Source organism: Staurois parvus, unplaced genomic scaffold (assembly GCF_062004578.1).
Source record: "Staurois parvus isolate SC_StPar_1 unplaced genomic scaffold, SC_StPar_1.0 ptg000166l, whole genome shotgun sequence".
In the NCBI taxonomy this organism is placed as follows: domain Eukaryota; kingdom Metazoa; phylum Chordata; class Amphibia; order Anura; family Ranidae; genus Staurois; species Staurois parvus.
In genome coordinates, this window is record NW_028317962.1 from 4,946,444 (window position 1) to 4,973,322 (window position 26,879).

Sequence of the window (26,879 nt, forward strand, 5' to 3'; positions counted from 1 at the left end):
CTGTGCTAGTTGCATTACAACCGGTCTCTCTGTCCCCTACGCACAGACTTACACAGCTGTTCCTTCTATATAGAACATAACACACCCCCAATAAATTATTTACATGGTACGGCAGAGACACCCAACTGTCCTAAATGCATTGGGGGACCAGCCAATGTAATTCACATGCTGTGGAGGTGCCCTAAACTCCATCAATACTGGACCTACAGTTAACATGGTATTCCAGATGACACTTGCAGAGGATCCAGGTATCTGTTTGCTGAATATGGTATAGGAGGCAACCTTACCTATGAATACCTATGTTCCTATGTGGGTACTACCTCAGACCCATAAATTAAGTGCCCAGAAATGGCCGTCCCCACATCTCCTGACATTCGATGAATAGAAGACCAATGTTAACAATGCTCTATCTAGGGAGAAGCTAGTCTATCAGCACAAACTGTCCCTTGAAATTTGAAAAAATATGGAACATGTGGGTAGCAACCCCGGCCCGGGCCTGGCCCCAACTTCGCCAATACTACACAGACTGTTCTCATGAGTGGGGAGCATACTGAATAGCATGTCTTGCTTATCACCAAGAATGTAGCCTAAGCCCTGGTTCACTTAAGTGCGTTCTTGCGGGCCGCATTTTGCGCGGGTACTAGAGCCCATTCATTTGAAAGGACTCCCATGTCCTGGGACACGCAGGGAAGAAGTCCCTGCACTTCTTTGAAAACCGCAACCCGCCTGGGAACCTCGGTTCCAACTGGTAAATTCTGGAAAACGTTAATAAAAGCTGAATTTGAACTAACAAAAAATTATAATAATAACTTTACTTTAGTTCTAATCCACCCCCTCTTTTTTTTGAACTAGAAAACGTTTGACTGGGGTATTACTTTGTCTCCAGCATAAGAGATTACCTTTAGTCTTGAACCTTTTAATATGCTTTGCTATACTGTGTTTAGGCTTTTAAATAGGAACCTTTCCTAAGAGAAATATGGGTCCTACCATTGCTGACTCCTCCTTGAGGTGATTGTAGCCGCATTAGTGCATTTGTTGCAAAAGAAAATTGAGTACTGTTCATGATACTTTATTTGCGCTAACATCCAAATTTTCAGCACAAACCTTAGGGGGTGTACTCCCTCACTTTGCTTGGACCTTAGAATAAGGAGGTACACCACAAAATCTTGTCCTTTAAAATTTGGTTGTTGGTGCAAATTAAAAAGTATCATGGACAGTACTCCATGGCAGTAGTATTGTTTTTGACCTCATAAAATTCCTAAATGCCTATTGCCTTTTTATTTAAAATTTTTATGTTCGTTGGTAACATCATAAAGTTGAATTCCCCTTTAGAGGTCTTTAAAAGTATGTCCAGGCACCTCTAAATGCTTGTTAAAATGTACCGTGTTAGAAATACTTTAGAACAAATGGTGACATATTCATTGTATGTGTCATTTGCCATCTGTGAATTAATTTGTTTGTCAGTATTTAAACTTATAGCACAAATTTCCCATGAAGAGCATAGGACTGAATTAAACATCTTTGCAACACATTGGGGTAGCTTTACTAAAACTGGTGCAGCTCTGCATGGTAGCCAATCAACTTCTAACCTCAGCTTGCTTAATTTAGCTTTGACAAAACCTGAAAGCTGATTGGTTTCTATGCAGAGCTGCACCAGATTTTGCACCATGCAGTTTTAGTAACCCAATGGGTTGTCGAAAGGTCAACTTTAAACACAACTAAAACCATACAGATGTATAAATGTTGCCCAATATAAGTGGAATAGTGTGGGAGAGGAGAGCTGTTTTTGGAAATCTTGATGCTTTGTGTCCTGGAAATGGTCTGTTAAACTGCTATTTGGTCTGTGTGCTCTTCCCGTTGCTGTACTATATTGCTTATGTCTGCAAGGGATGTCTTGATAACATCTCTTGTGTTGTTAAAGAACGTGACCTGGAATGGGTTCTTTACAGATCTTCATCTCCTGTCCAGAACATGCCTGTCCACCATTTATTGGGAGACTGTGCCTTCTCCTGAATATCTACTACAACCCCAAAGTGTGGAGTTGGCACTAGGCCTTACAAATGTTTTCAGAGATATGACACTTGTTAATGATCTCTAGACTGCCCTATTTGTTAATCATCTCACAATTTTGAACTATTCAAGGAACCAAACGGCTTGAGTGCAGCATGAGGGAACATGTTCAGGGTATAAATAAGGATATTTGCACATGTATGAAATGCAATCATTTGCAAACTCATAGATGTCAGTTTATGGCACTTAGATATGTAAAACATGACAACTATTGTTGCTGTTGTTTACACACTGCACTCTACCTTATGTATTTAATGGCCTTTTCTGCATGTAATATGCTGAACAGTGAAGTTATGCATACTTTGATTTGGATCCGATAATTATGGTTTTGTTATATTCATATTGCTTTTTAATGTCTCCTGCACAGATGATAGCCGGACAGTGAGCCAGCTGGATGAGTTTCAGGAGTGCCTATCCAAATTCACCAGATATAATTCTGTGCGTCCTCTTGCCACCCTTTCTTATGCCAGTGATCTGTACAATGGTTCCAGCATTGTGTCCAGGTAAGACTGACATTCCATCTTACCATACTTGTTGCTGATACACAGAAATGGCACTGTATTCCAGATTTCTGATGTGAAATGTTGGTTGTGAACAGGTTAATTTTCCCTGTTGCTTCAAACCTATTTCAAATTAAATAAGCCGCTGAATCCTATTTAAGCACTTTTTTATGTCTTAAGTGAGTTCAGTACAGTGATTTGTCATTTGCTTGCAGTATTGCATTGACAGAATGACAGATTTATCACTGTTTAGATGCCATTGGATTTATTTACAGATTTATTAGTGCACCAAAGATATTTTTCTTGTATGATGTATAATCAGTTGTCATCAGTGGGTGTGATGCTGTTTGAAAACACTTGGTGGCGATCTTTGCACACATTTTCCAATATATGTTTCTAAACAACTGCTGTTAAGACAGTCGTCCATCCCTTATCATTGTCACAATTCATGGGCAGTTTTTTTTTTTCCTTCCCTAATAGTGCTGACAAACACGGGGCATTTCAAAGTATGTTGCACTGTCAGTACTTGATCCAGAACTTGCAGTCTGTGGCATGTTAGAATTTTATGCCAGCATACAAACTCATGGGTAACTTCAAGATTCTTTATTCCTTGTACCAAACCTGCAGCCCTTTGGCACTTACTGTGCTGCCCTTATGGCCCCTGCTGACAGTAATTTACGTTTGATGCTTACTCAAACCAATGAAAGAAAAATGTATTTTAAACTTTTTTTCCTCTAATAAATGATCATTTTGCAAAAAATCACAAATGTGGTAAAAGTAATTTGTAAAGGGTACGTTAACCTTTCCCCAGTCTTTGACCACCTTCTTCTGTAGCACATCCATAGTCTCATCTCTTGTAGCATGCACATAACCTCTAACCATCTCCGGTTGCATGTCCGCAGTTAATTCCTGTAGCATTATATTCTGGGAATATTATGTGTGGTTTTTTTTTGTGATGCCAAGAACCCCACTTGAGGCCCCCTGTTTTAAAGTGGAACTAAACTTGACTAATAAACTGTGCGCAGGCAGCTTTTTATTGCATAACAGACATGCCAGGTCTCTTCTGCAATAACAAACACTTGCCTGACTGACTTCTATTGAATGCATTTATAAACAACTAGGAGTGGTGCAACAAATCAAGCTTAGCCCTAAAATTTTTGAAATGAGTCTGTTAAAGTCCAGTTGTTGTAATTAGAAAACCTTTTGTCTTGGCTACAGCAACACCCTGGTGTAGGTACTTGGGTGAATCCTACTAATGCAATACAGGAAAAGAGAGAGCAATAAGGTGTCACCAGTGTAAACTTATTAAGACGGCAGATGTAGTTCCCTTATGTTTAGATCGGCTGGGGATATGTAGAGGCTGGTTCTAAGCGGCAGAGTCTCAGGAATGTGGTCGGGTATAGCAGAGTGGAGCAGGGAAGCTGCTGGATGGATGGACTGCAGCTGGCTAAGATACTTCCTATATGGTGACAGGAAGAATGATGCAAGGAAGCGGCTGATTCTATGAAACTGCACAATGACTTCACATGCCACGTGCAGAGGAGGCGTAGCAATGCATTTCAGGACACTACGTCCCTTTGTTGAGCCTTTAATAAATGTACACTTTGGCATGGTGGCGCTCTCTATTTTTTTTTTTTTTTACTTTTAAATTCTATATTGAATGCACCCGGAGCTGAACTACATATGCTCAACATGCATTCCTGGCACACTGTGGCTATGCCTGGGTGACAGACTCCTGTGTGCAAGTGTGGATTGATGTCATTCCCCAACTGGCCAACAAAGAGACCAAAAACTCGGCATCCAGAAGTAGCCGGAGGCGAGTATTTCTGTGAATTTAGTTCTGCTTTTAGTTGGCCACCAAAGCTGTATCTGGACAGTGCCCAGGGTTGAAATTAAATTAAGACTTTTGTAATTGAAAGATGGAAGTTGCCATCCCTGACGACTCATTCTACAAATGCATGTTCCTGGCTCTCTGGCCTCTTTACTTTGCACTGACCTGGAAACAAAAAAAAAGCAGCTAGTGAAATCAAGAGAGAGCTGAAACTTCGTCTTCCTACTTATATCAGTTTAGTTTTGCTTCAGCTTTTTAACTGACATACCAGCCGGGCAACTAGCAAAGACAGTTTTGTAATGGCAGCCTATGTGTTTTCTCAATATAAACGTTAAGACCTGGACCCTGCAATAACTTTTATTCTGGATACAGACACACATCTGGTGAATCAAATGGTAAATTTGACTACTTGTGAACACCTATGATGACACATTCCCCCCAGTGTTTCCAGTTCCACACAACAGCCACTACAAAGCCTACAGTGTTTATGCGGTGTCCTGTATCTACATCTGAAGGCCTTAGGGAAGACTAGAACCCCACCAACACACCCCCCAGACTTTTATTTTGGTATGTGTTGCTGCTGTAGATTTTTCCTTTGCTTCTTGTTTTATGAAACAGTTGTCATCAGGACCGGAAGTGAGGGAATCTCTCTCTAACAGAGCCGCAAATAGCAGGAAAACCCAGCACATGTTCTGATCCTTCCCTGCTCTATCCAAAGCTAGAACATTTTTTGGGGCTTTTCAGACACTTCAATGCTATGTTGCAAAAGTTATTTATGCAAGGATTAGTGGAGAATGTTTATACATGGGTAAAGAATTAGGTAAAATAAGACAAAGGGTAGGTCTAAACAGGTTGTTTTTACAATGGGCTACAGTGTTAAACGATTATCAGATTTAAGAAAAGGACAGTATGATATTTTGCAACAGATATCTAACTTTTTTGGAGCTAAAGTCTAATGAGGGATATTATGCGGCTCTCCCTGGGAGGTTATAAAATAATTTTTAGTTTTTTCCTTGGGTGGCAAAATTGGAAACTTGTCGAGTGGTTTTGTTTTGGTCTTCCTCTGAACTAAAGCTGCAGGAGTTGTGAAAGGTTGTATTTGATGGGCATCTGACTTTTTTCAACCTCATTAAATCTGTAACGCTGTACAGATGCTGACATTGGCAGCCAGTCAGATTCTGCATGTCATGTTTTCTGGTTAATCTTTAAAAAACCAAATGGTGTGAAATCCTGGATTCACTGTAGAAGTAGGATTGTTCATTACCCAGAAGATGCAAGCAGTGTGTAACATCTCCTGCTGTTTCAACATACTTTGCTTATGTTTTACTGAAAACACAGGCATACATTTAGGCCTACAGGAAAATGAATGTATTACTATGAAGGATGCTGCTAGCTCCATGTTTTCCAGAGTATATCAGTGGTGGTTCTTGGTCCCTGAGATGATACGCATCAAGGTTCAGGGTTTATGTACATGTAATTTTCATGGTAAAATGGCTTTTATGCAGTTCCACTTTATTTCTAGATTGCTGGCAGAGGACAGTGATCACCACCTGCTAGTCAGTAGCTTTGGTTCCCAATTCCTTTATCATTGTTGGGCCTCTTTCAGACAGGGCAGACTCCGTCACTATCAGCAGGGAATGCTCTCAAAGATCCCTTCAATATTGGAGCATAGCGGGCGGCTCTGCTCTGCTCTATGGGCGGCCGGGTGTAAGCGAACTCTGCTGTCCATTTACACCCAGATACCCTTCGATCCAACTAAATGGAAAAGTATGAATCCCCTTCCATGTTTTTATTTAATTTAAGTGGACTGGATTGGACCCAGAGCTAGGCAGTTGTAAATGGACACAAATCCGTTTGACACCTGCCTGTCCATAGGGGTGAATAGACCATCCTATCAGGTCCGCCTGAAAAACTGACTGGCAGACCTGATTGGATCTGCTGTTGTGAAAGGAACCTTACAATAACTGAGAAAGTATATGCTTGTAGCAGTGCACAGTCTAGTGGCCGTACTCATCCGCATGTCCGTACACATTCTTGGGGGTGGTCATCATATGTGGGGCAAATGCCCATATACACTTAGAGGGCTAACTCATATGAGCCCATGCGCTACAATTATCTGTTTTAGAAGATGGGCTAGTGTACTTTATGTTGGGGGTGTTACTTTGTTCTATCTTTATGCTAGGAATGGTTTACTTTTTTTACTCTTTGTTGACATGTCAGTAACTTCATGTGATTTCCAGTGCATTTCTACATTTTTACGCAGTGCACTGCAACCCAGCTGAAAGCAGCTTTGCAGTGAGAACAGAGACAGCTGTTTTTCTATATGCCCTTGAGGTGACTGGTAGGTTTATAAATTCGTATTTTGTTTTTTTAATAAAACTTTAATTTGAACAACTATATACTTAAAGCTAAATGCTGTGGTCCTCTTCCCAGCCACCACTAGGCATCATTCAACAATTAAAGCGGGATGTCTAGTAAGTAAAAAGCTTTTGCAGCATAGGACTTTAAATGCAGACGTTAATAGAGACTAATACTTTGCTACTTTGTAATGGCGGTGAGGATCTTTTAAAAGGGAAAATATTCGAAGCAACCACTACTGTAATGCACATTAAGTTGGGAATATGTATGTGTTTTGAATATTTAAAGTCAAGGGAGTCTTACAGCCATTACTGTGAAAGCATTACTGGTGTGTGGCACAGTTTGTAAATTTCAACAGTACAAGCTGCATTTTATATTGTTTAGATTGTAACAGCGACGAAGGATACACTGTATTTTGAGCTCTGCTTGGGGTACATTGGACATATCTGATTCTTCCTAAGCAAATCATGATTGTTAGGATTCATGAACTGTGTAATTCTGCACGTATCCACTAATTAACATGCACATATTCCATAAAATTGGCAAGTTAGTTTGAAAGGTGTTAGATTTTCCAATTAGCTGTAAATGAATTCGCTCTGTTAATTCCCATGTATCTGGCATTTGACTATTTTTTTCCTTTTTTGTCTGTTTTTTTTTAGAGGACTTGTTCACATTCCTGTACTGTACTTCACACCACATGTGAATTGGCAGTTTGTGCCATTATAGCCAGCAGGACGGTTCAGATATCAGCAGTTACTGGCAGTGCATTGTCATAGAGTGCCCAATTCCTAGCATTCAGCGATTTGAATTTGAGTTACATAGCATACAATGATGGGCATTCTCCAAATTGGCCCCATGTTAGACTGGATGTTGCCTTGTAGCAATTATTGTAAGTATTTAAAAAAAACGTATGCTGCAAAAGTATGGAGGCTTGCATTGCTGAACCCCCTTTGTGGAAATTCAGTTTTTTTTTTTTCTTAGTAGGAGTTTCTGGATTCCATATTAGAGTTGCAGACCTGGTACTTAATGCGTGTGTTCTGATTCTACATATTTCTGTTTTAGAGGCTTATTCGTGGCCAGTGACCTATAAAGTACTGAAATTGGAGACAGACAGTCAACTTGCCTTTTTATAGGTAGTCTACACTGTGGCAGCCCCTTTGTATTTCTTCCTTTAGATGGTATTCTATAATGGCCCTCACAGTTTTTCTCATTGTAAAAACCAATAACTTTAGCAAATCGTTGACAGGGTAAAAGCCCCAGAATCTGCTTCTGTAAAATATATTCACAATGATTATTTTAAACCTTTCTACCTGCACCTTGTGTTTTTCACCTGCATAAAATGTGTATTGATCATGTAGTGTCATTTGTTGTGCTGTATGCACAGTCTATTGTAAAGTAAATCTTCACATTCCTGTGTCAACAATTTCTGTTTGTGTAGAAACATGAGGCATGGCATATCCCACAACCCCTGCATCTGTCTAGTGGTCCTGCTGGTGAGAGCTTCAAAGTAATTCGGTCTGACAGTCACAAGTCGGTAAATCATTCACAGCCACACAGCTCACCAAATTTTTTTTTTATTATTATTATTATTACGTTAGCACTTCCACCTCTGTGATGCAACGCAGAGCAAATTTTGTCCTGGCCTCTTGGACGATAAGGACAGGGTAGCTGTAGCGATACATGGACTTAAAGCGGAGTTCCACTCACGCGGTCAAAAAATAAGTCAGCCACTACAAAAAACTATAGCTGCTGACTTTAAAAAAACACAGACTCACCTGTCCCCTGCTGCCCATTTTACCATCTGTCTTCTCTCCCTGGGTGCCGGCATCTTCAGTGTGGGCACCCGGCGGCTGTGACCGCTTGTGGCTTGACAGCCTGGTGCCCACTGCGCATGCGCGAGTAGCGCTGCGCTTCCTGAATGGTCCTGTATTCTTCTGGGGCCTGTCACGTGTCTCAAAAGACTAAGGGGAGGAAGGAAGGGAGGACACCTTCCACTTCCGATCGCCTAGGTGATTGGAGCGGAAGTGGGAGCAGGTACCTGTCAAGTTCGGGTACCCGCTCCCTCTCCGCATCCCAAAGGTGCCAATTCTTAATGGGGAGTGGGGGACCAGTCTTTAAAGCAAAACTTCCCCTTTTGGGTGGAGCTCCGCTTCAATCAGCCATGATGCTACATACTAGAAGCACAACATGTGACCCATTATTGGGCCTCGTGTACACAAGAACTCCCCTAGACGTTTAGCTCTCCTGGCAGCAGATAAACGCAAAACATTGCAAAAACGCGTGTAATTTTATTCATTTGATTGGCCAGAGCATTTTCCTTTGACCTAAATAAGCACCCAAGCGCTAAACGTGGCTAGAGTTTAGACATGTTTTTGCAGCGTGTAGCATTCTTTGGTTAAAAACGTTTAAATTCCCCTAAACTTTCCTGCTTTTAAACTCTGGTAAAAGCCTAGTATATTGGGATGAATTCAGGGGCCTTGGCAAATAATTGTCAAAAGCTCCTAAACTCACGTTTAGGAACAGCAGTGTACATGAGGCCTTACAAAGTAAGTCAAACAGAGCAGGGATAAATGAACACCTAGTTTAAAACAACAAAACATTTGTAAGTGTATTATACCTGAAAGGGCAATGTGCTGGGTTCTCATAGCTTTGGTTTGCATTCATTTATAAATGGCTAATATGTCATAATGAATATATACAGTAAGGGCTGGTTCACACCATGAATCGCACAGGAATGCATTAATTAAATTAATTTAATTCATTAAAATGGGCTGAAATTGCGCCGGGCCACACCAAAAGTAGTGCATGTACCACTACTGTACCATGCGTTTCGGTGCAGGCATACACTGTTTTCGTGACCTGCATTTGGGGTGTCATTAACAGGTACGAGCTGCAAATAGCAGTTGCAGTGCGTTTTTAATGCAGTGCGGCAAAACACACATAGAACGCAAGTTTCTCACATGGAGTTCTGATCTGAACTTGGCCTAAAGGTTTCATAATTACCAAATTTAGACAGCAGATGGTGAGCTGCTATTGCAAGTATAATTTGATGCCTAGTAAGCTCTATTCAGACTACATACACAGCTACAGTCAGGTCAATAAATATTGGGACATAGACACAATTCTAACATTTTTGGCTCTATACACCACCACAATGGATTTGAAATGAAATGAACAAGATGTGCTTTAACTGCAGACTGTCAGCTTTAATTTGAGGGTATTTACATCCAAATCAGATGACCGGTGTAGGAATTACAACAGTTTGCATATGTGCCTCCCACTTGTTAAGGGACCAAAAGTAATGGGACAGAATAATAATCATAAATCAAACTTTCACTTTTTAATACTTGGTTGCAAATCCTTTGCAGTCAATTACAACCTGAAGTCTGGAACGCATAGACATCCCCAGACGCTGGGTTTCATCCCTGGTGATGCTCTGCCAGGCCTCTACTGCAACTGTCTTCAGTTCCTACTTGTTCTTGGGGCATTTTCCCTTCAGTTTTGTCTTCAGCAAGTGAAATGCATGCTCAATCGGATTTAGGTCAGGTGATTGACTTGGCCATTGCATAACATTCCACTTCTTTCCCTTAAAAAACTCTTTGGTTGCTTTTGCAGAATGCTTTGGGTCATTGTCCATCTGCACTGTGAAGCGTCCAATGAGTTCTGAAGCATTTGGCTGAATATGAGCAGATAATATTGCCCGAAACACTTCAGAATTCATCCTGCTGCTTTTGTCAGCAGTCACATCATCAATAAATACAAGAGAACCAGTTCCATTGGCAGCCATACATGCCCATGCCATGACACTACCACCACCATGCTTCACTGATGTGGTGGTATGCTTAGGATCATGAGCAGTTCCTTTCCTTCTCCATACTCTTCTCTTCCCATCACTCTGGTACAAGTTGATCTTGGTCTCATCTGTCCATAGGATGTTGTTCCAGAACTGTGAAGGCTTTTTTAGATGTCGTTTGGCAAACTCTAATCTGGCCTTCCTGTTTTTGAGGCTCACCAATGGTTTACATCTTGTGGTGAACCCTCTGTATTCACTCTGGTGAAGTCTTCTCTTGATTGTTGACTTTGACACACATACACCTACCTCCTGGAGAGTGTTCTTGATCTGGCCAACTGTTGTGAAGGGTGTTTTCTTCACCAGGGAAATAACTCTTCGGTCATCTACCACAGTTGTTTTCCGTGGTCTTCCGTGTCTTTTGGTGTTGCTGAGCTCACCGGTGCATTCCTTCTTTTTAAGAATGTTCCAAACAGTTGTTTTGGCCACGCCTAATGTTTTTGCTATCTCTCTGATGGGTTTGTTTTGTTTTTTCAGCCTAATGATGTCTTGCTTCAATGATAGTGACAGCTCTTTAGATCTCATCTTGAGAGCTGACAGCAACAGATTCCAAATGCAAATAGCACACTTGAAATGAACTCTGGACCTTTTATCTGCTCATTGTAATTGGGATAATGAGGGAATAACACACATGTGGCCATGGAACAGCTGAGAAGCCAATTGTCCCATTACTTTTGGTCCCTTAACAAGTGGGAGGCACATATGCAAACTGTTGTAATTCCTACACCGTTTACCTGATTTGGATGTAAATACCCTCAAATTAAAGCTGACAGTCTGCAGTTAAAGCACATCTTGTTCGTTTCATTTCAAATCCATTGTGGTGGTGTATAGAGCCAAAAATGTTAGAATTGTGCCAATGTCCCAATATTTATGGACCTGACTGTATATTTGTCAGAGGAGAGACGCATCCTTCCTCCTTCTCTAGTTAATATGGGTCTATGTGGAGTGTCGCAGAAATTTTCCAAATGTAAGCAGCTACTGCTGAATTGTATTATTAGAGTATGCTTTACTAACTCAGTGTTGTGGAAGAATTGTGACCTAAAAGATTGGAAATGTTTAGAAATATTTTTACATAAACTTGCCATTGGCGATTGTACCCAAACATTTCATTTAGTTTGCCAGTTTGCGACTGTCTCAAAACTCAAATGTATCTCTTTTTGATATAAAGTTTCCACTAAAATGTCCAAAAAAAGTACAACAAACATTTGACCAAATTATTTAAAAAACACACTTTCTACATCACCAACATTTACATTGTCATGCTTTCACAAAATTATTATATGAAAGGTGTTAGGGGGAAAATTGTAGAACATTTTAGCCAGATGGGCTATAAAAAAATATTTCCTGACTCGGATTGCGATCTTGTATTTAAACACAGTGCTATTATTGTTCTGGAAAGTAAGTGAGTTTACCCAGTACTTTACACGGCAGAGTTAATGATCATCTTTGTAACATTTATACATTGCTTGTGCGTGGTCTGAGGACATAAAAAGAAAAATGGATAATTGGTGCATGTAATTTTACCGGTTGTTCACTTTACTCAGCAAGAAATAACACGTTATAACTTGCTTAATGGGAATAGTCTCTGACTTGATAGATGTCACAACTTTAATAAATGTTATATTTTCACATGCTTGCTGAACACAGATATCTAACTTTACAATTTCTCTGTAAATTATAGTAATTGTCCAGTGGTGTGGACTAAATGAGCTTTCAAATTTCATTTGCAGTAATATAGCTTTGGGTTGTTCTGGAGACCTTATTTTCCTGGCAATTTCCAATTTATTCTCCGAAATGCCAAGTACTCTAATTTCTAGTCTTGCTATTTGTTTATCTTTTGCAGTACAAAGCTCTAGAAAGCTCTGTGCACACTGGACGTTTTTACAGCGGCTGTTTTTGGCTTTTGGCAGTTTTTTTCTACAGCCAGTAAACTCCCCAGCATGTTATCCTTTGTGTCCATGCACACAGACTGTAATCAGCGGTTTTTGGTGGGGACAGTTTTTGGCTGGAAAAAAACCCCAGAACTAGTGGGTTTCTAGAGGATTTTTTTTAGCTGTGAAAACGCTCTAATGCTGTAAAACGCTTCAAACAGGCGTTTTTGGACTTTTTTTTTTTTTTTTTTAGCAAAAATTTAAAAAATGTTTTTGGCCAAAATAAATACTGCAAACCCGGCTAAACACTAATACAAAAATGCTGAAAAACTCACATTTTAAACATGACATTACACAGCTAATGGTACCAGCGTTATTAAATCGCCCCGTGTGCATGGAGCCTAAGTAAGCCTAGCTTTGTTTGCGAGTATCTGAATACTGTGTTTGTCAACTCTAGTCTTTAAATACCTCCAGTGGTTCATATTTTCGGGAGTTCCCTAGGCTAGGTACACACTGACTGTTTAATCAGCTGATTAGAAAATGCTTGTAATGTGTTTTGGCAGTTAGTAAGGCTGGCCATACATTGTACAATTTTTTTTTTTTCTTGTATAATTTTCTTTAGATTTACCAAAACCTTATAATATGATGTCAAACCTAAACACTTTCAGTTTGTGTGCAATCAGGCAGGCCCTTGCACTACATAGCTGAAGGTAAATATAAAGGAAATTGAGTAAGAAAATTGTATGAAGTATGGGCAGCTCAACATTTAGAAGAGCTTCTCAAAATGTAGGCAGCCATTCATAAACAGTACACTGCTGTATGCATATGTCTTACCTTGTATTTTAACTGAAGACCCTTCTTTTCTGGGATTCCTGACCTCCTGTATCTCCTAAGCCATTTGGCAGCGGCCTGGTTGTCTTGGGCATGCCCCCTGTAGTTGTCAAGCCTGTAGCGAGTATTGCCATCAGGGCTTCAGCAATAGTGAGTGTTAATAAAGCAGACAGGTAATGCAGTCTTCTTCATAATGCCCACCTCCTGTAACAAACACATCCCCTGGGCGCCACTCTCCTGCTCTCTGTATGAGCGAGGTAAGAGGAGTCAGGAGTTAGTTGCCCAAAGAAAGGCACCTGAGAATGCCTATGCGCATGTCCTTGCTTCACCTTCTTAACCACTTCAACACCAGGCACTTTTACCACCTTCCTGCCCAGGCCAATTTTCAGCTTTCAGTGTTGTTGCACTTTGACAATTGTGCGATCGTGCAACACTGTACCCATAAAAAGTTTTTATCATTTCTTTCACACAAGTAGAGCTTTCGTTTGGTAAAAAAAAAACATATTTCTTCAGCGTTATTATATAACTGGTGTGGCGGTGATCTGGGAAACTGACTAGAGACAGTGTGCAATAGTAATTATTTAATTTAAATTTTCAAATGTATCTATTTAATTTTCTATTACATTATTTTTTTCTTTTTCTTTTTTTTTCAACACACTGTGACCAAAGCAATACAGTGTTACCATAGTAACATTGAACTACTCTGGGCAAGTGATCAGGATTTTTTTTTTAAATGATTAAATGTATTAATGTATTTCAGTGATATTTTCAATCATTGTTACTGAATGAAACTGAATAATTCAGTCTTTTGTTGTGATTAGCTGTGATTGGGCAAAGCTCATCACATGATACAGATGGGCTGTGATTGGCCCTGTCTGTACCATGTGAGTGCTCAGACCAAACACAGCTAACACAATTGTATACAATGGATGGCATGACAGGAAGCCATCAATTGTATACAATTGACATGTGATCTGCTGTGATTGGTCACAGCTGTCACATGACAAAGGCAACGGGCAGGTGTAGTGATATGTCATCGGCTGTGTCCCGTGGACACAGCCAGTGACAGATTGCGCAGCTGCAGTGGCTCCTTTTGACAGGACGTCAAAAGGAGGAGTGTCCCGCCCGGCCGTCAATCTGTTATAGGCTGGGCGGGAAAGTGTTAAAAGAGAAGTATGGATGAAAATGTATACTCGCCTAGGTGGACACAGCATCGATCCTATGCTGCATCTGTCCCCCACTGGCTCTGCAGTAAGAAATGAGCAATCAAACACTGCTGATCGCTCAGTTCTCTCCCTCTGCCAGTCACCGGTCTTTGCTCTGTCCCTCCGGTGCTTACTGGAGCGCTGAGCTGTGGAGGGGGTGTGAGGGGCTGGCTGAGACTCTGAGCAGATTGCTTAGAGGCTGAGCCAGGTGTCGGTCTAGGCTTCTTTGTGGATCTTGACCATATGGTTGGGAATTTTTCGAAACTTGTACCGGCTGAGTGACAACAGCTGACAGTGGACTTTAGCCTGCTGAAAGTGGACCACGGGAGTGCAGTTTGTTCTTTGGCTACACTTCTCCTTTAAGCCACACAGACTGAAGGGAAATAATCATGTATGTGCCTTCCTTCCTCCCACTAATTGATCCTGGCATAGACAAGGAAGGTGTACTGAGGGTCATGTGATGCCAGTTTTAATGGATTTTTTTTTTTAGCTTGTTGCAAAGTATGAAGCAGTGGTTGCTGCTGTTAAAGATTTTGGTTAGTTTCCTGGATTTGGACTTTACATTTTTTTTAAGTCTTGCTTTTGATGGATAAACAAAGGACAAGATACAAGTTGTTGAAGGCTCTTTCCATTAGAGGCCTCTCTCTTTGGTCACATGGTGTCTCCTGAAGGGAAGGTAGGCCAACCTGGACTCCTCAAAATAAAAGCAAAACAAAATCCTATTACAATCCCCTTCATTAAAAAGGTAGCTTACAGACCATTTGCAAAGTAGACAGTCCGAGGTATTTCATAAGAGGCATTTTTTACAATTTTTTTTTTTTTACATACTGTCAACACTGCAATACAGTGTCATACTGTGGTGATCAGGGACACTGACTGCAGTGATCAGGGACACTGGGTTTTTATTTTCAATTTTTTATTTAATTTCATTTTTTTTAGATTTTTTTTTTCATATTACACTATGACCAAAATAGTATAATGTTACCATAGTAACATTGTACTACTTTTGGGAAATTAACGGTATTTTTTTTTTTTTTTTTTCACAATTTGATTGCTTATAGCAAAGAATTTCTTTGCTACAAGCAAGCATTTAATTGAATGAAATCAATTCATTCAGGTTTTTTTGTTGTGTTTAGCTGTGATTGGCTAATCACATGACACAGATGGGCTGTGATTGGCCCAGCCTGTGCATGTGATCACTGTGACCATTCATAGCTCGATCCCCTCATGTTTTGCATTGTATTGGTATTGTTCTGTCACATGTTCTGTCCCCCTTTGTAATGTACAGCGCTGAGCGAACTATTGGCGCTTTATAAATACTGTATAATAATAGCTAGACACACTTGTATACAATGCATGGCATGAAAGGAAGCCATCCGTTGTTTACAACTGTCTTGTGATCTGCTGTGATTGGTCACAGCAGGTCACATGCTACTGGCAACGGGCCCGGTACACAGATCTGTGTCCTTGGCCCTGCGGGCACGCGCTAGGCGTGATCTGGAAAGGATGTCATATGACGCCCACCCGGATCGATGAGAGTCCCGCACGGACGTCATTTTCCTATTGGCCGGGCGGGAAGTGGTTAAAGCATATCTTCTCATGCACAGCGCCAACACACACACACCTACACAGAGCAGGAATTTTACTCCATAAGCAGAGACCACAGTTGTCCAGGAGCAATCCTACAGCAGCATTTCTTCTCAGAAGAGCAACAAATGTAGTCCTCCTGTTATGCTCACTCTATACCAGCAGAACTGTTTACTTTGCTTTAAGTGAGAAAGTGAGTGTAGATCCTCCTCAGAGGAGAACTGTTATCTTGGAAACGTTTGTACCTTAACCAAGCCCCCCCTCCCCCGTCTTCACTGTCCATAGAAACTTGTAGCTTATAATTGTAGTCATCAATAAGAGGAGAGTATTGGTTTAGTGAACTATGGCAGGCCATAGATCATGCAATTCTCTTTCCTTCCACTATGGGTAGAAGGGAAGAAAATTGCTTGATTCCCCCATCAACACAGTCAGTGCTGATGGGGGAATCCCCCCCCCCCCCCCCCGTGCTATTGTGTCCTTCCATTGGGAAGCATTCCCTGCAGGCAGAACACATTGATTAGTGTCGGCAGCATTAATTGTTTGGGAAAAACCTGACAGGCTGGTGGTACACAAGTCTATAGATATGTCGACTTATACAACCAGGTTACCTATAAATGGATAGAAATTCAGCCGGTCAATGCTCAACCGTCCAAGTTTCAATCCATGTATGGCCAGCTTAATTTTCAAAAATCTTTTTTCCTAATAGTTATATTCAGTGGTAAGAGCTGAAAATAGTGACAAATGGCATGTGCGTTAGTGCACTTCATTGCTTTCAATTTGGTAATGGATATCTATAATTTTAAATGAACTTTTTAAGAAGTTGTGTCAATTTAGTTTGACTCTTAAGAAGGCTCATTTTATTCACTGGACAGCCGTAGATGGGGAAAAAAATGTGTATGCAAATTCTTAGTTGTAAATCAGTGAGGATTTCTTTCAAAATGTCTCTTAGTTTTAAAGAGATTATTCAAATTTATTCCTTCAGTTTAAAGAGTACATAAAGTATGTTGCTGAGCCCAAGAATCAAATGGACAGATCATTTTCAACAGCTTAATATGCAGTTCCCAATGGAGCTGAGGACAGGCAGTTCCAGCCTTTTGTGTCCTATCCTTCCTATTCCCAGAAACCCCCTGGCAGTCAAGGACAAGGTTGCAGGCAGTGGCGGGCTCCACAGGGGGTAAATCCACTAACTTGCTAGTTAGGACAAAACGGCCTCCAGGAACAAAGCTGTATTAATCACATATGTGCTGGGTCACCTCTGAAGGCCAAGTTGCTTCCGTTCCAGGTCACCAGATTTTATTAAATGTGCTGTGTCCTTCCCAGTAAAAATTCAACTGGAGTGAGATTTCATTTTGTAAGGGGAGGAAATATTGGTGATATTTGAGAACTTATAGATTTAATTGTCTTGATTTATTGAAAATAATGTGTGGTACACGAGGCACAAGAAGTTGGTTATTTTGTCCTTCTCTGGTTTGCTGTTTTGTTATGGTTGATTACCTTTTGTCCTTTCAAGGCAATTTGCTTCTTTCTGTATCACTGTTTAAAGTGTTACTAAACCCACAACAGTAAAATCAGTCTGTATATGCAGTAAAGCTTACTTGTTATGCTCACTGTGGAACCTAAGGGGTTAATCCTCTGCAGTTTGTAAAAAGTCTGTTTGATCTTTTCTTCTCTGTTCCCCTCCTTTTTCAAGCGACCATCTTTTATCTCCAGACTGAATCCATAGTCACATGCACTTGCTCATTTTGGTGTGTATTGCTAGGGGTTTTTTTCTTGGGAGAGTGCATGTGATCAGCACAGGGCCAGTCAGCACTGTCCAGACAGACAGAGGTCAGGGGATTTCCATCCTCCTAGAGCAGAAAGAAAACTACTACTACAGGCTATAGCTAGTGGTGGGCTGGACACAGAAGTCACAAGACTGCTCTAACTGCTGATAACCACTTTTTACAGCTTAAGGAAAGTGCTGCTTATAACTAGCAAATGCCGCAGAGCAGATCAGCACTGATAATCAGGGCAATCATCAGTGCTGTCTAGCAATTGTGCCCAGCAGTGCTGTCAGTCAGTGCCCATAAGTGCTGACCTATCAATGCCCACCACTGCAGCCTATCACTGCTATCTCCATGCTACCTCATCCATCCATGCTACCTCATCAGTGCCGCCTATCAGTGCAGCCTCATCAACACAAACCAATGAAGGAGAAAAATTACCTGTTTGCTAAATTTTATAATACAAACAAAAACTTTTTTTTTTTTTTTTTATTAGTTTGCTCTTTTTTGTTTATAGTGCAAAAAATAAAAACCCCAGTGGCGTTTACCACCAAAAGAAAGCCCTATTTGTGTGAAAATTATTAAAAAATGTCAAATGTGTACGATGTTGCATGACCGCACAATTGTCATTCAAAGTGCAACAGTACTGAAAGCTGAAAATTAGCTTGGGCACGAAGGGGGTAAAAGTGCCCGGTAGGCAAGTGGTTAAAGGAAACCTGAGCCATTTCAAAAGATTTTGGTCACCTTCAAATAGAGAGCCAGTAGCTGTGACTTGGAGCCTTAAAGGGGTTTTGGCATGTGTTTAATGGTTCCAAGATGTCACATAAATGGTTTACATTCATTTGTAAAATGTTGGCGAATATTTTTTGGCAGACTATGTTACGTGAAACATGCTAATTGACATTTAGACAAGTTACAAAGGTTGAACACTAGTTTAATTATCAGTTAGGATCTTGTTAAACTCAGCATGGTAGAGCCTTGTTGTGAAAGTCTGAATTAGAACAGCAGGTGGTGCTGGAAACATCTATATAGAGGGAGAGAGCTCTATTATTTTCTGACCTATAATAAAACCATTGTGTGCATTCAGGAGAAACGGTGGCATGGTATGTAGCAGTGTACAATCTTTTTATGAAATACTGGTAGACTAATAGTACTTGCTTTTATTTAAAATAAAGAGAAATTGCTAGAAGCAATACACATTGGCCCTAATTTTTCAGTTATAATGACGTGTAGAGGAAGAATCTGCCTTGTAACTTTTACATGTTTGCGTTGGTAGCTATAATTGAGAAGCAGTTGCTTTGGGCAACAAAACATATTTTTCCTTCAGACATGAAGGCCTATAGTGTCTGAGATCTGTGTCTCCAGTCATAAGCAGACCTCTGATTCTTCTGAATGAATGGCTGCCTGTGTTGCACATAGAAACCAGATTCCAGCTGTCTGTGGATAACAGTTGTCCTTTGCTATTCCCAGCCACTAATTGGAGTCAGATTTTCAGATACCAGCTGACAGTTGGAATATGAAAGTTTGAATCAGATTGGTAGGCCAGTGCAGACAGTACTTGTACAAAGCACATTTCAGACTGAGGTCAATTTTTTTGTTGGCAGGCCTACACAGTGACAAAACTTGACAGTCAGAATCTTACTGCTGTGAGCAACTGAGCCTTATTTAACCACTTGGCCTCTGGAAGGTTTCACCCCCTTCCTGACCAGGGCATTTTTTGCTGTTTTAACTGGTAATTGCAATGCTGTACCCAAACGAAATTTATATCCTTTTGTTTTTTCACTCAAATAGAGATTCTTTTTTTTTTTTGTAGAGAAAAAACAGGTGGTGCACACACCTAGTGCATTATCCATGGTTTATTGTAGGAGTGAAAGAATAATAAAAACATACTCACAGACGAAGCATGTATCTAAAAAGCATAGAAAAATTACAATGGCCACAACGGCAGGCAAGGTGTTCTCACTGTCAGTGCGGTCAAATGGCTGACGCGTTTCGGGGACGAGTGACCAGCCTTTGATGCAGATGTATGATGAATGAAAAGTAGGAGCCTTGCTGTTGTTGCCTTTTGGCTGTGCATATGCTGAGGCGCTGGAGAGTACATACGATATCTTGTTTTTTTTGTTTTTTTTTTGTATTTGATCACCACTGTTTTTTTTTATTTTTTTGTGATATACAGTGGGGCAAAAAAGTATTTAGTCAGCCACCAATTGTGCAAGTTCTCCCACTTAAAAAGATGAGAGAGGCCTGTAATTGGCATCATAGGTAGACCTCAACTATGAGAGACAAAATGAGAAAAGAAATCCAGACAATCGCATTGGCTGATTTGGAAAGAATGTATTTGCAAATTATGGTGGAAAATAAGTATTTGGTCAATATGAAAAGTTCATCTCAATACTTTGTTATATATCCTTTGTTGGCAATGACAGAGGTCAAACGTTTCCTGTAAGTCTTCACAAGGTTGGCACACACTGTTGCTGGTATGTTGGCCCATTCCTCCATGCAGATCTCCTCTAGAGCAGTGATGTTCTGGGGCTGTCGCTGGGCAACACGGACTTTCAACTCTCTCCAAAGGTTTTCTATGGGGTTGAGATCTGGAGACTGGCTAGGCCACTCCAAGACCTTGAAATGCTTCTTACGAAGCCACTCCTTCGTTGCCTGGGCGGCATGTTTGGGATCATTGTCATGTTGAAAGACCCTGCCACGTTTCATCTTCATTGCCCTTGCTGATGGAAGGAGGTTTGCACTCGAAATCTCACGATACATGGCCCCATTCATTCTGTCCTGTACATGGATCAGTCGTCCTGGTCCCTTTGCAGAGAAACAGCCCCAAAGTGTGATGTTGCCACCCCCATGCTTCACAGTAGGTATGGTGTTCTTTGGATGCAACTCAGCATTCTCTCTCCTCCAAACACGACGAGTTGTGTTTCTACCAAACAGTTCTATTTTGGTTTCATCTGACCATATGACATTCTCCCAATCCTCTTCTGGATCATCCAAATGCTCTCTAGCAAACTTCAGACGGGCCCGGACATGTACTGGCTTAAGCAGGGGGACGTGTCTGGCACTGCAGGATCTGAGTCCCTGGTGGCGTAGTGTGTTACTGATGGTAGCCTTTGTTACGTTGGTCCCAGCTCTCTGCAGGTCATTCACTAGGTCCCCCCGTGTGGTCCTGGTATTTTTGCTCACCGTTCTTGTGATCATTTTGACCCCACGGGGTGGGATCTTGCGTGGAGCTCCAGATCGAGGGAGATTATCAGTGGTCTTGTATGTCTTTCATTTTCTAATTATTGCTCCCACAGTTGATTTGTTCACACCAAGCTGCTTGCCTATTGCAGATTCAGTCTTCCCAGCCTGGTGCAGGTCTACAATTTTGTTTCTGGTGTCCTTCGACAGCTCTTTGGTCTTCACCATAGTGGAGTTTGGAGTGTGACTGTTTGAGGTTGTGGACAGGTGTCTTTTATACTGATAACAAGTTCAAACAGGTGCCATTGATACAGGTAATGAGTGCAGGACAGAGGAGCCTCTTAAAGAAGAAGGTACAGGTCTGTGAGAGGCAGAAATCTTGCTTGTTTGTAGATGACCAAATACTTATTTTCCACCATGATTTGCAAATAAATTCTTTCCAAATTAGCCAATGTGATTGTCTGGATTTTTTTTCTCATTTTGTCTCTCATAGTTGAGGTCTACCTATGATGCCAATTACAGGCCTCTCTCATCTTTTTAAGTGGAAGAACGTGCACAATTGGTGGCTGACTAAATACTTTTTTGCCCCACTGTAAATGAAAAAAGGCTGAAAATTTTGGGAAAAAAATGTTGTACTTTCTATTAAAAAAAAGAAAATCCAATAAACTCAATTTTGTCATAAATTTAGGCCAAAACGTATTCTGTTACATGTCTTTGGTTAAAAACAAATCCCAATAAGTGTACGTGTTAAAGTTATAGCATCTAAATATTATGGTGTATATATACTGGAATTTACGTAGCTTAAACTTTCTGACTGCCTATCACATTTCTTGAGATGCTAAAATGCCAGGGCACTAAAAAAGTAACAACTTACCCCTTTTTTTGAAAGTAGACACCTCAAGGAATTTGCTGAGGGGCATGTTGAGCAAAGCAAACAACTGCTAACAATAAAACACAGTAACAATATAACATTAACTCAACACTGTTTTTTTTTTTTTTTTCTACTGAAATCTGTGCCAAAAAGAAAAAATACGTATGTCGGATCATAGGAGTGATCCGCTCACTGACCACCCCAGGCCCCTCATGCTTGGGCATATGTTGTGGTGTTTTTTTTTTTTGTTTTTGTTTTTTTTTTATTGTAGACCGCAGATGGGAAATCTCTTCCAGCAGCACTGCAAGTGCTGATGTATATATTCTGAGAGCAACACTTTGTTGCTGTCTGAATAAACATATCAGCACTGCAGCTGATGGGTGTTCTTGCAAAGCAAACAATAACCGTTAACAATAAAACACATTAATAATATAACTTTAACTCAAAACAACTTTTTTTTCTTTCTTTTTTTTTTTCTTTCTTTTTTTTTCCTTGTAATTTAATTGTAACCATAAACTTTCCAGACTGTGATTTTATGGTTTCTCAAAATGTGACTACATTTTCTGACTACCTAACATCTTTCAAGACCCTGTGTGAATGTGTACTCTAGACTGTGCCGTACTCCACTAGTGAGTGGTAGCAATGGAAGCAGTCCTAGAAGCAGAGACCAGGTTGGCCAGGACAGGAGGGACAAAAAATGCGCTTGTCATGCCGAATTCCACATCTGCTACAGACACATCTTTTTTTTGGATGATAATTGGGCCGGGGTACCAGAAATCATTGACCTGGACCTGTTGACTGATTGGTACTAGGTACGTGATCCAGCGCAGGAGAGCCACACTGCCGCCATATAACTGTTATGGTCAACAAGCGTGTTTGCATATGTGTATATAGTTATTTTATTGGTAAGTGGTGCGGTCTTTGGAAAACAATGTGGTTGATTTACTAAAGGAAAATATACTGTGCAATGTAAGTGCACCCACTCTAGATCTGAGGGGAAGCTCTGCTGATTTTTTTAAGCAAAGATGCTTTTTTTTTTTTTTTTTTTTTTTTTTTTTCTTTCCTTGCATGTGATTGGGTATTCTTTGCAAAGTGATGCTTTACCTCCTTTTACTAAGCTCTGGAGCAACTGCAGTTGCAGTGCACTTGCAGTGATTTGTATATAGTCGCTGGTAGTGAATCTACCTTTCAAGGTGATGATGTGACCTGCAGAATACCAAGATATGTCTGCCCAAAACATGATTGTGCCGCCGCCATGCTTCACTGTTGGTACAAGACAGTCCTGGTTGTAAGTTTGGGACAGTGTTTGCCACTTATAAGCTTGTACGGTGGTTTGGAACAGTGTGAAGCTCGATTCATTAGTCTTCCATTGATCTATATTCCACTATTTATGGGTGTTGCACCACTCTCTCCTCTTCTTCGCATTAATATCAGTCACTAGTGGTTTGGCAATTTTAGCTCGCCCATGAATATTTTGCTAATGGAGTTCCCTCCCATACAGTTTTTTTTTTTTTTTTTTATTGGACACTGGCTTTGGAAGACAGAGATTGAGCCAACTTTACAACAGTTTTCTTACAACATGTCAGTCCTGCACAATGTTTTTTTTTTTTTTTTGTCTCTTCTGGTCAGTTGACCATGTCGACCGCGCGTATGCTCATCGGATTACATTTTCCTTGAAACTGCATTTGCCATTATAACTTTTTATATTGTACCTTAATGTCAGTCACAAATGCACCAAGAGTTTGACCTCTTTAAAGCTCAGTAAGCTCCGACATGACTCCATATTACTAGCAGTGCACGCAGTGAATGACTAAAGTGAGGCTTCCCACCTGTTAGCTAGGTATCTCATCACGCAGTGGAAGTAAAAGAATGTTCTATCACTTCCGCTTTCAACATTAAACATATCATTTTCACACCTGCAAATCATGCAGTGTTTCCATATTTTTGTCCAACCCTCTGTACTTTTGCTGTTTATACATTTGAAGGCAGAATTATGGAAAAATAGAAGGCTTTACATGTTAAAGTTTTATTTTGGGCAGGAGTACACTCAGAAAAACCTTATTGGGGGGGTTAATGTGGGGAAGCATTGCTGTGGCTCTTGAAAGGAATCTATCTGTTCTGGAAATGGACACTAGGCACATTAAAAAATTGGAGGCTAGTCCAGTGAAACACTAATTTGTATCAGACTTATTTTCTGTTCATTTGGAAATTTTTTATTTTTTTTAAACTGTCATCCGCAGCTGGTAGATTCGGGCTAAATACTAAAATCCTGGAAGTCTCTACAGTCGGCCAACGAGCAACAAGGATTTCCCATTCTATCAAGTGCAATGGAGTTATTTCTGTTACAATCCTGCTGAGTAACCAGGTCTGTGTTCTAGTTGCTCAGGACTTTGCAGAACTCCCAGACTACTACTCTGACTTGGTGCAGAGAGTTCTGCTTCAGGTCAGAGCTATATTTTTCCAATTAGTCTGTTCCTGCTTGCCACCCTCTGTCTGGCATCCAGTTTTTGGATTTTCTCTCACTTTTTCCAAAGGACAGGGGTAACAAAGGCAGATAGGTTGAGTCTTGGCCACAGATGGCAATAATTGACGTAACCCCACCTTATTCTTTTAACAGCCAAGAAAAGACTTTTAGTTGGCATTCCACTTTGTCCTTCGCAAAACTGTCTTTTGGTGATACTTGTATGGCCTACAAGTTACATTACATTGCTATGTCTCATGGTTTTAGATTCTCCACAGTAATTCCTCACATTTTTGTGCTCTCTGCACTGCGGTCAGGATTCTTTTTCTAAATATTCACAGTAAATTAGTGAAAAAAGTGGCGAATGCACTCCACATTGTCAGCACTTAATAAAATATATATAAAATCTCCTGTCTCAACTAATTTATCATATATCCTCAAAATATCTTCCAGTGAAAATAATATAAATTTAAAAAATAAATACACAATGACCATAAAAATTAGTGATCAAATCAACCCACTATAGTGAGCAACACAAACAGTGATAAAACAAACTCCAGTGATGCAAACATTAAGTCCAGTGATAAAAATGTCCCGTGATAAAAATCATATGGTGTTGAAAAACATACACAGTGCTCACAGTGTGCCCCCCCCCTCAGGTGTGCACTCACCAAATTTATAATGTCCTCTGCCTTTAATATATAGAATACCGAAGAGGGCTTCCACTAGTGAGTACTGGAAGTTCCTCCAGACTTAGCTCATTCAATGAACAAATGCCAGGGTTATTCAAGTATCCACTCCATTATTACTCCATACTTCTCCATATCATGAAAAGAGAACAAGACCCGCTCCAATAGTGTATTACCCAAGATTTATCGCTTTATTGCTACAAGTATTGCACTTACAATGTATAAAATCAAAACAAGCCCATATTGCAAGTATTAGTGATCAGCAGAGACCGCTTGGTGCTCTCACTACCTCTGGAACTGTCGGACAGAACGCCGTCATGTCACTTCTGGTTACGGACCCACGTCACTTCCGGTTTGCCGCACCGTCATGCCCTGACACGTTTCATCATTTTCTGACCCTATGAGGTAACCCTGACATTTGTTCATTGAATGAGCCAAGTCTGGAGGAACTCCCAGTACTCACCAGCGGAAGCTGTCTTCGGTATTCTATATGTTAAAGGCAGAGGACATTATACATTTGGTGAGTGCACACCCGAGTGGGGGCACACTGTGAGCACGGTGTATGGTTTTTCAACACCGTATGATTTTTATCACAGGACATATTCATCACTGGACTTTTATTTCTATATCACTGGACTTTGCTTGTTTTATCACTGTGTTTGTTTTGCTCACTATAGTGGGTTGATTTGATCACTAATTTTTCTGGTCACTGTGAATTTATTTATTTGTTATTTTTTTATGTAATTTTCACTGAAAGATATTTTGAGGATATATGATAAATTAGTTTAGACAGGAGATTTTTATATATATATATATATATATATATATATATATATATATATACATTATTATTTATTTTGTATTAAGTTTTGGCACTGTGGAGTGCATGCACCACTTTTTTCACTAATTTACTGTGAATTATGTTTATTAATTGTGATGATCATTTAGTGGCAGCAAGGGGATTTATATGATTTGCACATATTTGAGTTAGTTTTGCATCCGGCGCGATTTAGTGGCATTTGATAGATTTTTGCACTGGTCACTTTGAGATTTAGGATTCTTTTTCTGCAGTTCCATATGCAGAACAGATGCCCCCTATAACCCTGCTAGTGAGACTACACATAACCCCATCCAATGTGCTGTAACCGGTGTACACTCTCTTAAGAGGAATTAAAGTTCCTTTTAATCCTGTCCAGACCTTCCCATCCCTTGTTGTCATTATTCTTCCTCACACCCTGAGCCGCTACTAAATCAGCCTTTGCTGCAATGATGTGTCATGGGAAGCTAATGGAGCATTTCATCCAGGCCACTGAGGGAGGGAAGTGTTACATAAAAATAAAGACCACGGAGGATGGCTAACAGACAATTATGTTGTGTAGCATTGACCTTCAGGGAACTTCAAAACACCAGGGATGTAACTGTCAGCACTTTGATTGACTTGGCACTATACACAAATCTAATGTGATCAGTGCAGAAGCACTAACTACTTGTGTATGTTGACTTCATCTGTCTGAAACTTGCAGGAGTGACTAGTTACCAGCTGCAAAGGACATCATGTAATTTTTAGAATATTTTATTTTTAGATGTTCCTATCATGTTTATATTAACGCTAAGCTTCAGATAAATGGGCAATAGTAATACATTTACCAGCCAAAAGACTTTGTTTCCTGTTCAGTCTTGTGATTCACATACCTCAGGCAGATACTGTAACAAAGACACCTGACCTCCAGTGCAGCTAAGCAGCACAAATCTTTGACAAGGACCTACCCCCTGACTGCCAGTTAAACACTGAAGGGTCTTCAATGTGAT

General features: G+C 40.4%; 1 protein-coding gene across 1 annotated transcript in view; it reads left to right on the forward strand.

The window, feature by feature from the left end:
* COP1 (COP1 E3 ubiquitin ligase) overlaps positions 1-26,879 on the forward strand; it is a 266,316-nt gene that overhangs the window by 103,798 nt on the left and 135,639 nt on the right. Inside the window, exon 11 of the mRNA XM_089676332.1 lies at positions 2,438-2,573. Within this exon, the coding sequence (XP_089532458.1) occupies positions 2,438-2,573 (136 nt within the window). The remainder of the gene's footprint in view (positions 1-2,437; positions 2,574-26,879) is intronic.